Here is a 17,443-nt window from a genome sequence, read left to right as displayed (position 1 = left end):
ACTGGAACGGATAAAGTGGGCTCAAGGTCAAGGATGATCTTATCAGATTACATCGCTGCATTATTGAACACATCCAAATCCATCAGCGGTGTCCTTGTTTGGGAAAGCGATACCTCCAACTTTGTTGTAAATTGCTGCACATAGACTCAACTTTTGAAGCTGGTCTTTCTGAGTCTAGCGCTAGCTGCTATTGATAGCTGTGGCGCTGAAATACTCTTGTTCACAGTTGACGACACAACTTGTAGCAGAAATAAGCAGCTAATGTTAGCAGTTGCAAGAAAATATTTGTCTCACATCTAATGACACTTGAGCCAGTTTACCTTTGGCTCGTATTACCAGCTCATAATGGCACAGGAACTGAAATATTCTGTCTCACAGCTAATGTGCTAGCCAGTCAACCTCTGACAACGCTAGCAGCTGATGTCAGCGTTGGCACTGAATTACTCTTACGTACAAATAACTAAATACAAGCCAAAGCACTTTTGGGGAGTACTAGCAGCTAAGGTTAGTGGTGCCACTGAAATACTTCATCTCAGAGATCACGAGTACATTTGGAAATGCACGTTACATGCTGGAACTTTCAGAAACTCAAGAGCTGTGTCGGTTGTTGGAATATTCAGAGCTCCACACTCTGACTGCTCTGATTGGGGGGAGAGAGAGGGCGTCAGAGCGTCAGGCACGACGATCAGATCATGGAAGCTGTTCAAGCAAGGTGGTCGTTTGTCAATTCAAATACAGGCAGTGTGCATCTGCCTCTCACAGTTGAGTTGGGGCGTCAGATTGAATTTCAGAAAGCACCCTGCAATGCACGAGTTAGCCTTTTTACTTGTGAGTAGGATTGGTTTATAAAGGTAGCAGGAAGGGGGACTAAAGTACTCCATATGAGACCCAACAACAAACTGGCTAGTGCTAGCTGATAACATCAGAGGGACTACGGTAATTAATCGGCCTCAAAGCTAAGAAAGTCGGATTCAGTCACCCTGGGGGTAGAACTGTCAGATCACAGTGTTAGCCCCGATGTATGCCATCTCACAGCTAACAAGTTAACAAGCCAACTTGCTGTAGCGCTATTAGCTAACAATAGCAGTGGCACTGAAATACAATCTTGAAGGGGAAATCCAGTGCTTTGCACGAACCCTATTTTGACAATGTGATGTTAAATCCTCTCTCATTTAATAGTGCTTTGAGAAGATTTTTCAGAGACAATGACGAATTTTCAGGGTCACTGCCATTTTCGAGAGTCATGTCATCTACGTGGGCGGATGTGACATGTACCGTGCTGTTCCAAACGCTGGATTACATGGGACACCATTATGCCCAGCCCTGACTTCTCGGATTTATCCTCATCTGATGAAGAAATAGCAATATCGGGAAGACGGAGGAATACTTCCATACAGATTTGAACCTGTGGCTGTCATTAATTTTACCAATAGGGTACAGTAGCTCACCCCCCCCCCTACGTCTGAGGAGATGATATTTTTCTCATAAATTGGTGTAAATGAAGGTCACATGATATCCCGCTTATCCTTCCTTTGCTTTGGAATCACACCCGAAGCCTTCAGGAAGGAACAGCGATAAGTGGCCTTTTTGTCTCAAGCAATTACGACTAACGGTATGTTTCCCTTGTTTCGGCACTGTGTTTTGCAAAATGATCCCCGTTGGTAATCTCTAACACTGATGACATTACGACAACACATCATTTTGTGTGCCTTTTGTCGTTTTTCACAGTTGTGGATTGGTGCGGACCCGAGGAAACAAAGAGCCAGAGCGCAAATAAGAATGCAATGGAAGGGACGCGTGCTGCGATATATGAAGAAAATATCAATGAAGCGTCACACTTTTTTTCTCATTGAAAGGTTTGGAAGGTTAGCGGTTAACAATAGCATCGGCACTGAAACAGCCTTGGACGCCCGATCCAGTCTTGCACTTGCACAGAAATCCTCCACTAAGCATCAAAGGAAGCGAGCCAATCCACCAGTAGCTAGAATTAGCAGCTAACATAAGCAACAACACTAATATCATCCGCTCTCTCTCCACTAATTATGCCCTATAAAGATATTTGTCGGTTGTGTTAGCAACATATGTGGTAGCACTGATACTGTACACTCTGATGTGTGCAATCGTCACCCTACCTGTGACTTTCTGAACTAAGCGCTCGTAAGGTACTCTAAGGTTATGCGTGAAAGTGGCTTTAGAGACTTTAAAGGCACACCTTCCCCTACTTGTGAGCTTCCGCTGTACTTTGCATTTTAGTTCACCTTTGACTGTGTAACTAATGGAATTTTTTTCACGCTTTAAAATATTTTCGGCAAGCGGACGTTAAATTATGAAGGCCTCGAAAAGCTTCACTGGTAGCGCACAATGTGTGAAGTTACTCTTTCTGCAGCACCGACTGAAAGGTTGGAGGCTGAGGATGATGAGCATGAAGATCCATATACTGTTCCATGGTCAACTGCACAAATCCCCCGATTTTTTGTTTTTCCCAAACATTGATGAAACATTTTATTATCTGTTTTTGTGTGTGTTAAGTAGATAAGAAAAGTAATTACTTGTATAATGAAATGGATTTCCCTTCCATTAGCATTTGAATGAAAAGCTAGCTAACACCAGATAGGGAAGATAAACTACAGCAGATGGATCTGAAAACGATAAGCGGATTCACTAACTACAAATTTAACGTTTGGTGTCATTTGTACAAGTTCTCCTTATCAAATGAACCATAGGTTATTTTGCTTCAAATGCAATTTCAGCTTTGAGATTGTCAAGATTGGACGTTTCTTTCAAATGCAGTCTTATTCTCTTGTTTATTTGTATTGTGTTTCACATTGCTAATATTTGGTTTTAGGTCAAACATCCCACCCAATGCGAAGTCAGCCCCAATGGACCTTTCCGACCTGACAATCGCTCGTACAATGATAGCCAATCAGAAAGCCGCATTGTCTTAACCCCTGGCTTGACACGCCCCTCTCCCCGTATTGTCCCACAAGCAATGCTGGTTGTCAGTAGTGTGCGCTTGGAAAAGTTAATGTTATGAAGAAAATGGTCCTCAGATGGGCTTGGGGAACGTGCAATTCTGATGAAAGGTATCCTGGGGCCCGGTTGATTCATTTTCCAAAGCCTAAAACACAGTTGACGAAGTGTCTACGATAGATTACGGCTCGCGGAAGAGCGCACATACAACTAAATGTGAACAATATCAATAAACACAAGGCTTTATGTTTGAAAGTAAGTGTGGGAGAAGTATCTTCTCTGAGTTTGAATTATTATCGGTGCTTTATACATTGCAGGAGAACAAGTATCACTTTGTTAGCTTATTACTGACCTGCTGAATAAAGTGTGTCATGTTTTATGGCGAGGAGTCGGGTTAGTGATACGTAAATGCGCCATGTCATGCAAGAGAAATGTCTATTTGTATCACATCGGACTTTTAAGACTGAGCACTGGGTTCCATTACGAGCCAAGTCAAATGAATACACCCACTCACTCATAAAGACTACAATGACATTACTCGTTATCTTTCCAAGTAAAAAGTACTCACCCTGCTTTACATGCGCAGTACGATTCCACTATTTTATCCTGTTGGATTTCAATATGAAGTTTGTGAGGCGTCAAACATTTTTGCATCAATCGCCAACATTTTGCTGTAACTCTGACATTGCGTCCTGCTCCGTCCAAAATCTTAATTCCGTGCACATATCCTCACGTGAAATGGTTGAGACCTCTCTGTCGAGCCCACTTGGACACGTCTGACACATTTGCCGAAAAACATACCGCAATATTATCTGGAATACCCAATAGAGAATCGACTTCAAACACGTTCTGTTCAGTCGCCATTTTGGAGGCTTTTGGGACACGGCTAAGGGAGGGGAGCTCAAGATCACCATCGGAAAGGTCCATTGGAGCACTCCTTCAAATGTGGCCTTCTTTTCCTATTCACAGGATGTACTACGATCAGCAACAATAACGCCCAATTTGAATACTTTCCCAATTGGAAATGCAGCCTTATGTTGTTATGTGATGTCATACTTGCATTTCTACTAGCCTACGCTGCTAATTTGGAACGTGCCCTAACTCCAAGAGTCCTTTATTCAACATTTTTAAATGTAGCCTTGTAATGTACGGCTAATGTCCTTCAAGTGGAATCACGATGCCCAAGTCCAAGACTGTCCATATGCAGTACAGTTACATTTACCGTACAGCGTCACCATCCATGGTTCAAATCGAGGCCGGATCAAATAAAAGCTCTCATCTGACACAGCTTGGCTCTTTTTCACCTGCATCCCTTCGGTTCTGGGCTCCTCTCCAGTTCACACAATGAAAGATGACAGCCAAACAAACAAACCGGTGCAGTCACAGCGGGGGTCACAGGGCACGGCTGCGCCTCCGCAATGCCCGCTCGTGTTACCGTGCCGCAATTTCCGCACAAATTATTTAGTGCTAAGTTCACGCGTTTGCGATCTTTTTGGCGACGAGAGACAATAAAAACCTGCTGGGATGGAAGAGACCCTTTGGCACTTCTAAAGCTTCCGGAGAAAGCGGACAGCAGCGCGTCGAGAGCAGACACAGCGGGGCGAGCGGAACCGAAAAGGTCCGTTCCGCAGTGGAAGTGATTAAAGGCACAGTGTCATGCCCCAGTGAGGAGAGCACGGATACGGGAGATCTCGTGACCCAAAGCTACCGTTGCCGTCATGGCTCAAAAACACGTCGTACCCATCATTAAAGCACATTATTACTATTATTGTTGATATTGTATGTTTTATATGATTAGAATTTGGAAACCATGTAATCAGTAAATATGTAACTATTTAGTTGTGCTAACTTCGATAGGTATTAATAACTAATTAATGCAAAAAAAAACATTTGAAATATTAAACCAATAATTTAAAACATACTTAAAATAAGAGTTTTCATATAAATATATAGTATTTATTTCATGATTATATTTGCATTTTTTAATTAAAAAACGAATTCCAGTGAATAAATGTGATAAGAAATCAATGCCTTTTCCTTTTGATACTATAAAAAACAATTATAGACTAACACGCAATCTTTATTTAATAACCAGCTATCCATTTTCTGAGCCGCTTATCCTCACAAGGGTCGCGGGAGTGGTTTAGAATAATTTGAGTATTCCTATCAGGAATCTTTCAAAAGTGCACAGTGATACGACTGGTGAGAGTGTCATCCTCTCAATTTTAAGGACTGGGGTTCAAATCCCGGCCCCGCCTGTGCGGAGTTTGAATGTTCTCCCCGTGGCTGCGTAGGTTTTCTCTAGGCACTCCAGTTTCCTCCCACATCCCAAGCGCGTATTGAAGACTCGAAACTGCTCGTAGGTGTGAATGTTGAGTGTGAAGGGTTGGTTGTATCTATGCGCCCTCCGATTGGCTGGCAACCAGTTCCGGGTGTACCCCGCCTCCTGCCCGAAGATAGCTGGGACAGGCTCCAGCACTCCTGTGACCCTTGTGGGGATAAGCGGCTCAGAAAATAGATGGATGGAAAGGTTTGTTCCACACAGGGGGAAGCGTTGAAGAGGAACGTGGAGCCGAAATAGCTTCACACTGCGTGTCCCTACCTGATTGATAATGTAGATGCCGTAGTCGATCCTCTGCCGTCTCAGGATGGGGTGGAGGTAGTGAAGCCAGTACTTGAGATGGTTTTCCCGGTGGCGGAACGGGATGATGATGGCCACCTTAAACATGGGACAAGACAAATCGTTAACACCTTCCAGACGTTTTTTTTTTTTTTTGCCGAGAGACCTGAAATCAGGTCGTTTGAATTTCTCAAACTTGTCAACATCACTAGCGCCGCCGCCGAAGACCTCTCTGCTCCTGAGCCAGCGCCGTCAAAAAAAAACAAAAAAACAAGGGTGCTCTCACAAGTGGGTCTTCTACACAGAGGCAACCAATCAGAGGAAAGGGGCCGGTCTAAGCCAAATATGAACCAAGCGGATACAAAACTGGGTCAAACAGAAGTAATTGTCAGATGGGCGTTTTCTGGACACTCGTGCGACAAAAACAAGTTGCTTTTTTTAAAATTAAATTGAAAGTTTTTTACTTTTGTATTAGTGAGGCATTCTCTGGAGATCTGAATAGCCAAAATACGGGGCACCTTTCAAAAGAGGAGTTAAAATGTGGTCCTTGAGAACGATGATCTTACCTTGCCTTCGAGAAGTATCTTTACTGATGATTGACATTCCTGCAATTGGCCCACAATGTTGTGTGCATCCATATTTAAAGTGTTATGTATGTGTGTATTTTTATTCTCTGTTCTCTTCATTTCCGTTTTAAGTTGTTATAACGCGCATCTTTGTGACACTGTTTCCTTTCATACTTTTAAGTCCTTATGATCCTCTAATGCTCTTGGGTCCGTGTGACGGAAACTCTTTGTGTCCTTTGTGGTGCGGAAATCTGAAATGTTTCAAGGATTACCTATATAAGGACGAGAAAGACGGACAACGAGGCTTCTTTTTTACGACTTCGCTGCTCTGGGAATCTGTGCTGCTTGTAACACTAACTACACGGACGCCTTCTGCCTTTTGTTTTTGGACTGGCCGGAACTTTGGCTAATTTTGGAATACCCGCTGGGACGAACATTTGCTTGTTTGGGAACACTCGTTCAACATTGGTGACTATTCGCCATTGTGGCTCAACTACTCTGTTCTTCAACGCCCATTTTGTGTTAGCTACTTTATCGTGTTTGTGTTGTATTGATGTGTGTGCGATTAAATTGTCAGAAACGCAATAAAACTTGCCTTGTCGCATTTTGCTGGTTTGAACAAAGTGGACGATAGTCGAAATTCACTCAAAAAATTGTGATGCAGGAGCTACGTGATTTCAAAAAGGACCCTCTGTAATACCATTTTAGGTTCTCGTCATTACCTGGATTTTAAATACTGTACACTGGTCAACTAAAACAAGATTTTAATAGACATACAACAGCCTCAGTAAAATGTAAAGTATTTTCATTTTTGTGTATTTTGGATTACTTTGTACATTTAGGGGATTTTTACTGCCACAAAATGTGAAACTTGACCCAAATATTATGAAAAGAAAAGCCAGAGTTTTAAAAACGCACACCTTCCATCGAGGCCGACAGTCGGGAGGCGTGTAGCGGCCTCCCTCCGTCACGTTGGGGTTCTCTCGCTGCACGCGCTCCATCGTCATCTGGGAGCTGAACTCGATCAACAGGCGGCCCACTGCGGACGGAGAGAGAGAAGGAAAAGAAGGGAGAAGAGGCTAAATAATGGGAAGAACAAATGGGGCGGCGGATAAACGAGCGAGAATTTAAAGTCTTCAAAGTAACGCTCGGCGCATATCAAAGCATCTACGCACGAATAATGGCTGACTTTAGAAGACGCATTCCTAGAAAATCCTCTTTGAAGTCTGCGCGTGTGTGTGGAGTTAGTTCATTACGGGACGATGAAGCAACACCATATGTTACTTTACATATTTTAATCTAGCGCTGAGAGTTCAGATAGAAATTATTCATTGTAGAGCACCGCCTGGAGCCTCGATAATACATCACAGCATATCAGCGCAAATCCCAAATATGCCCCCTAGTTGCGACGACCACCGGAGGGAATCAGAGCAATCCGATCGGTTGCTGAGTAAAGACTTCGAGGCGATGCAATGTGGTTTGGACAAGTCCAGAGGCGAGAGACTGAGTATATTGTGTAGAAGGGTGCTGAGGATGGAGCTGCCAGGCAAAAGAGCGAGAGAGAGGAAGACCAAAGAAAAGGTTGATGGATGTTGTGAGGGAGGGCATGAAGACTGCGGGTGTTAAAGAGAGGAAGATGCACGAGATAGGTTTAGATGGAAAAAGATGACACGCTGTGGCGACCCCTAACGGGACAAGCCGAAAGGAAAAGAAGAAGATTATTACATACTATCTCGACCCCGAGTGAGCGCCCAAGGATAGTCGCTACAGCGAAGAGCAAGGGAATAAAAAAACATTGACATCAGACTTACAGATGGATTTTTGAGGACACTTTTACAAGACCCTGGTCAAGAATGCTGATCCCCAAACAGCACTGAAAGGTATGAAATTAAATCATAGGAGGGGGAAAAAAAAGGGAACCCTAAATGTTAATAGTTTGCGATGGAGCTGCCAAGGATGTGAAACATTTTTGCAGTGAGAAGAAGCCCAAAGAACTGTGTTTTACGAATGATACAGTGTCTGATATTTCTCCCAAAAAATCCTGGAGATCGTTAATCAAAACCCAATGTTTGGATGCTGAGCTTTTTACATGCGGACCTCTCCCACGTGTACGATTTGGAGATGAACGTTTCTTGAGGCTACGTCAATTCAATAAGTGATTAACCGAAGTGTATACTGCACTATCCGTTTTTTCTGCGCTTTTTTGAGAGCGCAGATATCTTTACAAGGCAGACAATTTCCGTCTAAAGCGACAAGGGGTTAAGTTATCGGCGGCCAACATTTTGCACTGTGTAAGTCATTAATTGCCCCGAAAAGAAAACAGTGGCGATGTTTACACAAGGACAAAAGGATGCAATTGTTCCCAAACAATCGGAGGAACAAGAGATAAGGGGACACGAGGTGCAAATGATTCATCAGAGTCAACCAAACCACCGGAGGAGCAAATGACAAATGAGATTAACCGTCGCTTTCTAAATCCCACACCCCTCCCTGGCCCATTGGAGCCAAGTCCAGTGCAAAAGTCACTCTACTAGCCTAAATCCCATGCTAGATCTGACAGATAGGGTGAAGGCTATTATCAACGCTGGAGTCCAGCCCACATCAGGCCTAGAGCTTCCTCCCATCCCCCCTCGCCTGAAACCACAGTCTGCAAAGATGTGACGGGCCCCTCCTCCACCCATGAAGACTCTTGTCTGTAAATCTGATTTTTGTCGAGTCTTTTCCAGAATAAATCAGACACCTATGAGATCATCCATGTTTCATCCTCGTAATTTACAAGGGACAAAAAGTTTGTCAAAGAAATATGGGACAAAAAAGTAGAACTATAAACCTAGTGCACATAAAATATGAATCTATCAAACCATTGTCTCCAGTCATCTCTGTGAGACTGGCTCTTTTTTTAATATCAGGTCACTGGGTAATAAATCACTGTTGATTAATCATTACGACCTATGATATGGACTTTTTGTTATCAAATGAAACGTGGTTAACAGAAAGTTAATTTTATGAACGAGTGGATAATAGGTAAAAAGGTGGTGGTATTACTGTTATTTTCAAGCCATTATTTCAGTGTAAAATTATACTGGGTGATTTTAGCTCTTTTGAATATGTGTTTTTTTTTAGTTATAGGTGACCCAAAGGTTATTGTTTTAATAATTTATAGATGTTCTGAGATGCAATAGAACATTTATGGAGGATTTTTTTCAGAAGTGTTGTCAGTTATTCGTACTTACAACAACTATTTTGTCATAACAGGGGACTTTAACATTCATCCATCCATGCATCCATCCATTTTCTTCACCGCTTATCCTCACAAGGGTCGCGGGGAGAGCTGGAGCCTATCCCAGCTATCCTAGCTAGAAATTAATGTTGCAAGATTTGGAGATGTGGGAGGAAACCGGAGTGCCCGGAGAAAACCCATGCAGGCACGGGGAGAACATGCAAACTCCACACAGGCGGGTCCGGGATTGAACCCGGCTTTAACATTCATGTTGACAATAATATGGGAAGAAAAAAAAAAAAATTCCCCCAAACTCTTCACTATACGAGACAATTTGACGTATCTCAAGTGTCCAACTCACACTTAAAGGTCACATCTTAGACCTGGTCATCTCTAAGGATGTTGTAAATTCTAATCAATGGACAAAGATATGGCCATTTCTGATCATTTTTGTGCATTCTTTGAATTACAGATTCTTCCAAAATTTCAGACCACCTCTCTGTCTATTAACAAAAGGTACATAAATGAGAGTACTGCCACCAAGTTTATGGAGACTGAACTAAATGCTGAGACAATTGATGAACTTTTGGACATTTTCACCTGGAAAAACTCTAATGTCATGAAAGGTGTCGCTCTTGTTAAAACTAACTCCATCTTGAGCCGGTCTAGAAAACCGTGGAGGAACACCCCCCCAAAAAACAAAAATTAAGCACCGCATACACAATGGTGTCAGTAAAAATCAAAACAACAGATTCGTGCAAATGCTAAAATGAAAAAGCATTTCATGAAGCATTCAAGAGTCAGGACAAATGAAAGACAATAAGATAAAGCTAATAACGTGGACATTTTCCTTTCGGGCTGTTTCTCGTGTCCTGCTTTGACGGACGTGTGCATCAAAACGATGAATTCACACACGTGCGGCAGCTAACAATCCACTTAGCGTTGATGAGTTGGCTTCGAGAGGCCTCGTCCAATCGACGCGCCGGAATGACCTGAAGAGTGATCGACTTAACTGGGTTACGCGCTCTCAATATTAAGAGTCCCAACTGCCCTCTTCACTCGCCGCCTTCAGCCTGTCGTTAGTCAGCGTGAAACCCCTGAAAATCTTTAAAAGAAAAGCACCCAAAGATGCTCTACTGGGCTGTTATTACTGTGTTGCGACAACAACCTTATTGAGTTTAGATGACTAAGTGGTCAAGATAATGAAGGAAGGAAGGAAACATGACAAGGTAACTATATTTTTCTTCATTTAATTCTTTAAATAGACATTTTATCCAAGGGGAGAATGAGGGCAGCAAGGATATGGAGTGCTGGAGCTAAGTGGAGATTCTGGAGTATATCAATGCAGTGTCCGGCGCTAAGACACAGTAAGAGGGGTAAGCTAATGTCTCCTGTATTTGTTTTGCTCAGAAAGACATTTTCTTCAAAGAGAATAAGGGCAGCAAAAAAATGGAACACTGCAGTAAAGTGGAGACTGTGAAGGACAATAATGTAGCATACGGTAAAGCCCCTCAGACAGAGCAGCAGGGTTAGGGAGCTGGCCTCTCGTATCTAAGGAGGGAGATTTTATGGAAGACAAGCACAGCAGGAAAACAAAGCCCTGCAGCTAAACAGAGACTACGGAGGCTAACACAGCACACGTGCACGAATCCAGGGCTAAGGCAGAGAGAGAATCAAGGCAATGAATCCAATGTCTCGTGTCTCTAATGAGAAAGATTTTAGGTGAGAAGACACTGCGGGCAACCAGAAAACGGAACGCCAGAACTAAGTGGAGACTAAAGTATACCCCTACAGAATCCAAAGCTAATTAGATAAGCTAATGTCGCCTGTATTTACTTTTCTAAGGAAACTTAATTGAGTGGAGACTGAGGGCAGGAAGAAAACAGAGTGTTACAGCTAAGTAGACACTATGGCGCACGGCACTGGAGCTACCAGAGCTAATAAAATACGCTACCATCCCCTATCTTTACTTCTCTAAGGACCATTCGTAGTCCGCGCTTCAGTGCTACCTCGCCGGACACCCTAATCACGAGGTGACAAGGCAAGAAGCGTACCCCAGAGCGTCACGCAAAACCGTCCCGAGATATCGAGCCATCGATCGAGCAGTACATTCATCGCCCGTCCGTCGATGCAGAGGACTACAGGCGCGGCCTCTCGACGGGATCGCCGGCTACAAACCCAACATCGTGTCGGACGGCTACCCGCCTCCAGTAGCCGAATCCGAAAGACAACGCCCGCGGCCTGTGAGATCGACGCTATCGCGACTCCGTTTGGTCTGGCGTCGCAAGCTCAATAACTATCGGCATCGATTCAACAACAACGTCGTCGATAAATGCCCATTGCGTGACGTCCCCCCCACGATACGCATCATCTCTTCAACTGTACTCAAAAACCGACCACATTGATGTGGCTGACTTTCTGGACCTTGATACGGAATGACGACCGTCCTACTTGTCTACAACAACAATAACAAATTTCATTTGAGTGGAGAAGGAAGGCAACTAGAGAACTAAACGCTGCGGCAAAGTGGAGACTGTGGAGTTTGATACTGCAGCATCTACAGGTGACGGAGTAAGGTCAAATCGTTTTTTCTGGGGAAACATTTGGTCTGAGAGGAGACTAAGGACACGGGAGAAAATGGGGCGTCGGAGCTAAGAGGAGACTGTGGAGCATAATAGTGCAGATTTCAGCTCTAATGTACAGACAAATTCATTGTTACTCTGGCTCTCATTGGGACAGAGAGCAAAGACCCCAAAGTGAATTTCGTAGACTGTGCCAAAGGTGTTAAACTCGTGGTCCGGGGGCCAGGTGTGGCCCCAACTATGTGAGTCAACTTCATGTAACTGCTGGGATGCCAAAATTCCAGATTCTTCTCACTTTTAATAACATTGCGAAATGCAAGCATTTTTACAATTCCCCTGAAATAAAGAGTTTTTATCAGCTTTTGATTTTAAAACTAGTTACCCATCAGTGTGTTAATATATGATATGACGCCATTATAGATGGAAAAAGTACAGTGTATACGGTTTCACAGTCATCACTGGCCTAGTCGAGAAAACCCTTCCTCGGACGTGGCCCGGGGCTAAAATAACTTTGACACCCCCCCGGTCAATATTCCCTTTAAAATCCCCGAGAAGGCCCGGCAGCGTTTGGCTCGTCACTCTGAATAGATGGCAGGCGCAGAGAGACTCCGGGCTGCCTCCGCCGCTGATTAACGAGCAGCCTGTCGTGCCGTCGCCGCGGTCAGATGGCGTGCGAGCGAGAAGAGGACGCGGCGAGGACACGGTGTCGTGCCTCTCCACGGAGGATCAACGCGATTTTGGTTCAAGTGAAAATCTCACAAGCGCTACTGGACAGTACTGAGGATTGTTAAAAAAAAAAAATATAGACAACTACAATTACATCAGTGGGATAGTGTTCAAAAACCAAGCAGGGTAAATAAAATGTGTAACTTGTGATCAAGACATCTCCGAATCAAATATATTGGAAGTGAAAGTATTCTTCCATGAAAAAGACTTAATTTGGTCTATGTACATTTTTTAAGGCGATATATTATTAGGAAAAGACGCTCAATCCATTTTGAGGGAAATGTAGTTGTCACTATTAAGATAATTGGAATAAAGTTATTTTCCTGGTGACAATAAGGTCACAATATTGCAGCAATAACATCATAATAATACAAGAATTGTCTTTTTTTTAAGCACACGCATGTACAGACACACACAAAAGAACAAGGATCAAGTATTAAAATATTGGACAAAATTACATATTTTTCTGAGATGACACTATATAATTAGTGCATTTTCTAATATTTGTTAATAAAAGATTAAAAAAAACAGCTATTTTTATGTATTCATGTAGAATGTTGCAATGTGTATTTGTTCAAATGAACTTTTAAAAAATTGAATAAAATACAATCTTAGATTTCAAGTAATAGTTCGCTTGAGTTAAACAATTAGTACCTAGATTAAATTAAATTCTACTGATTAATTTAGTAATATGTTGATCAGTAAAAATTATTCTAAATAGTTTTAAAAACAAAAAACAAAATCATACTTAACTAATTTAAATTACATTTCAAGTATAAACAATTCATACTAAAATACATTTTACTTTTTCCATTTAAAATCATATCAAAATAGCTGTAACAAGGGCAATTTCATATTAAGTGTATACACTTAGATTAACATAAAAAAAGCATTATTTAACAGTGTGTTTACTGATGAAAAAAATACAATTAAACACATTTACAAAGTAAAATAAAGAACAACAAAATGGAATAAGACACTGTATATGAAGCATTTTACCGGCAAAATAAATACACAAAATCAAAATATTTTTATTGCTATAATCCCCAAAAGTAAAATAGATTAACCATTGAATGATTTGGTTCAGTCAAAATCGAGGATCATTATCTTATTGCTTATTTAATCAGCGTGTGATCTTTAATATGCAGTACAATCGTTCACACAGTTTATTTAATGTTTACAATCTCGCTTCTTCGATTGTTCCTAAACGGCTCTCACGGCCTTCTATCCTCTCCAAATCATTCGAGATTGTGGCCTTGCGTGTTTATATGTGTGTGTACTTGTGAATGTGTGATTTCCATGCGTGTATGTGTTTTTACTAGATGTGAGGATTATCGGCATCCAAGAATCTCCCGTGCGTGCGTTCGTTCAGTCACGACACTAATGTTTGTGTATGCGTGTGTGCAAGAGCTGCAATAAGCGATAAAGGGTGAAGTGTGGCAGTCCTTTCGCTTCCCACAAAATAGCGAAGGACAAAGAGGGTGACGTCCAATAACCACCGATAGGAGCGTTGACTCCTTGAACCTTGCATAATTCACAAATTATCTGAACGTGGGAAGCTGCAAACCAAAGTTCCATCAAACCCATGGAAGACGTCGCCAAATACTTTTGCATACTTTCGTAAGTCTTGTCGTTGTTGTGTCTTTGTGTTGGCATTTTGGCATCTTATTATTGCTTAAGCCATATTGTATTAAACAGCCAGGACAGAGACGCATAAACGGCTTTTTTACATTGAAGTAAGTTCTATTTCCATTCTCTGTGGTTATCGTCACACTTCGGAGTGACACCACATACAGAAGAACTGACTAACTAACTAAGATACTAATAGGGCCGGTTAAAAAATAAAACGAACCGGTAAAAAGTGGAGACACGGCAGTAACACAGCAGCAACACCTAAGTGCAACGCTAACACTAGCGCATCACTAACACTAGTGCAGCACTAACAGGGCCGGTTAAAAAAAACCCTTCGTAAATCACTGAGACGTGGCAGTAACACAGCAGCAACACGCGAACGCTAGTGTGGTGTTAGCACAGCACTAAAGCTCGCCCTAACAGGGCCAGCTAAAAAAAAAAAAAAAAAGAAACCAGTAAAAGTCACAGACACATGGCAGTAAAACAGCAGCAACACGCTAGCACAGCGCTAACACTAGCGCAGCGCTAACAGGGCCGGTTAAAAAAACAACAACATACCTTTAAAAATCGGAGACACAGCAGTAACACAGCAGCAACACTTTAGCGCAGCGCTAACACTAGCGCAGCACTTACTGGGCCAGTTAAAAAAAACACCAAAATCACTGAGACGCGGCAGTAACAAAACAGCAACACGCAAACGCTAGCGGAATGCTAACACCATCGTGCTGCTAGCGCAGCACTAGCGCTAACAGAGCTGGCTAAAATAAAAAAAAAATAAATAAAAAATAAAAAAAAAGACACCCGTAAAAATCACGGACACATGGCAGTAACACCGCAGCAACACGCTAGCACAGCACTAACAGGGCTGGTTAAAATAAATAAATAAATAAAAACCTAAATCACTGAGACGTGGCAGGAACACAGCAACACGCAAACACTAGCGCGACGCCAACGCTGGTGCTAACAGGGCCGGTAAAAAAAAAAAAAAAAAAAAAACATGCCTGTAAAAATCACGGACACACGGCAGTAACACAGCAGCAACACGTTAGCACAGCGCTAACAAGGCCGGTTAAAAAGAAAAACATAGCGGTAAAAGTCACTTCCTCGCCACATATATTCCACCGGTCTCACTCTGACCTTTTCCGCTCGAGTGCCCCATTGCGGCTGTTAGAAAAAAATCCACAAATTAGCCGCATCACTTCATGAGCAGCAGGGTTGAAAGCACGTGAAAAAAGTCGCGACTTATAGGCCGGAAATTACGGTATATGGAACGCCCTCGACGCAGCCATTAGGCTTGCAGTGTGTTCATTTTTAGTCATCAAAGCAGCCTTGAAAAGCTTTGGGGAAAAAAAAATGGCCAAAGTAATACTTTGGTCCATTTTGTCTGGGCTTGGTTTGACAAACAAGAGAGTCTACAAGCTCCTAATGGCGTGAATCCGTGTGAACAATATGTTCAACGCGACGGCGGATGACATCAAACGGATGGAGAAAGTGTGTAAGGTTGGCAAGAAGAAGTAGGGGGCGGGCGCGAAGGAACGAGGGAGGGAGTGAGGACGAGTGGTACTTTTGAGATACACAAGCTAATGAAGAGGCACGACCGACGCGAGCCGCGGAAGCTGAACGCCATGGCAACGCTCCCAAGAAGAGGAAAAAGAACTTGATGGCAATTGTTTCTATTTGCTTTGTTGCCACACATCAAATGAGGCGGGTAATGTGCGCATCCAAAACAACAGCTGTTGTGTGGATGAGCAGAAAACCAAATGGACAAAATAAGAAAGGAATTAAGGACAATCAAGTCACTTACATCATTCATCGCAGAATAGCACAGCATTATAAAAATAACGATTACTCCCTAAAACCAGAGGGGGGATAATAGTTACAATTAAGAATTATATTGTTTTTATTCAAGTTTTGTGAGTCTCAGGACTCTCTTTTCGTGACAGGGTGTAAATCTATGGAACCAGGTTTGTGCCCCCTGCGCGCGCACACACGAAAAAAAATTTAAATCACCAGGAAAATTACAAGTATCAAAATGTCTTGAATTGCAAACAAAAAAGACATTGAGACAGCTAGAACTCAACCATAACATGAAATATAACTCATGCACGATATTTGCGTTTTCATTGCGTGTCATGAGCAGGACTTGGCCACTGCCAAGAGGGGCGTGGCCACGCCACTTGCTCTCTCACAGCTGTTTCACACACGGGACTGTAATTCGACAGGTATTTAACTTGGAGTTTTTGTCACTGGCATTTGCAAGTTCGTTCTTTGTGTTAGTGAGTACGCTTCACCGCATCCCAAGTTACTCCGATACTTCGATTCATAGCCATCGAACCCTGTTTCTCGTTTTTTTTGGATCCCGATTTCTTGGACTGTGTAATTGTACATCTCTTTAGTTAAGAATAAAACCCACTGAACATTATGCCTTTCCCTTGGAGTCCTGCATTTGCGTCCGCCTCTGCACGACCGGGATGTGACAATTTCTGGACTGCTGCTGCCTGATTTTTTTTTTTTTTTTTTTGCATTTTCTTTTCAGCACAAATCTTTCGGGTAGGTGGGCTTAATGAGGAATGCGTTCTCATTGGATAATTCATTTTGTGTGACGCTAATCCTCCCTGATGTGAATTTTTTGTCACACCGAGGAGAAATAGTATCCAAGATTTAGTTTTTAATCACCTTAAGGAAGTTTACGTATCGATCACATATGTTGTCAACGCTTCACTCGGAAGTAGTGATGTTGTAACATTAAGCTATTAACATGTTATGAATGCGCAGCCACCGTTAATAAACAATCTACCAGCTAATAATCATTAGCTATTTTGCTAACGTTACCTCAACTTATCTGTACTGTATGCTAAATGGCCATTGGCCATATTTCTTTATCATCTTATGCAGAGGTGAGAATTACACTATTCGAAAAAAATCTAACATATTACGACATTGCCCAAAAAAAATGAACCACAATTACTAAATTCTGCAAGAGCTTGATGACATACGATATCTACTTTTAAAGATTAGTCTGTCTTTCTTACAAGGTGGTGACAAAAAGTAAGAAAACAGATAAAAGTTTTTCTTTCCTTTCAATATAAGAAATCTTCTTTTCTTTGGGTTTCGGAACAGCAGCGGC

At 42.3% G+C, this 17,443-nt stretch overlaps 1 protein-coding gene across 1 annotated transcript in view; it reads right to left on the bottom strand.

Annotated features, from left to right (window-relative positions):
• The window catches only part of b4galt2 (UDP-Gal:betaGlcNAc beta 1,4- galactosyltransferase, polypeptide 2), a 100,813-nt gene that overhangs the window by 31,048 nt on the left and 52,322 nt on the right, over positions 1 to 17,443 (bottom strand). Inside the window, exons 3-4 of the mRNA XM_061839848.1 lie at positions 7,077 to 7,195; positions 5,573 to 5,689 (exon numbers count right to left, since the gene is read on the bottom strand). Of these exons, the coding sequence (XP_061695832.1) occupies positions 5,573 to 5,689; positions 7,077 to 7,195 (236 nt within the window). The remainder of the gene's footprint in view (positions 1 to 5,572; positions 5,690 to 7,076; positions 7,196 to 17,443) is intronic.

Source organism: Syngnathoides biaculeatus, chromosome 13 (genome assembly GCF_019802595.1).
Source record: "Syngnathoides biaculeatus isolate LvHL_M chromosome 13, ASM1980259v1, whole genome shotgun sequence".
Lineage (NCBI taxonomy): Eukaryota > Metazoa > Chordata > Actinopteri > Syngnathiformes > Syngnathidae > Syngnathoides > Syngnathoides biaculeatus.
Note: the sequence above shows the minus strand (reverse complement) of the source record. Positions and strands in the feature narration are given on the sequence as shown.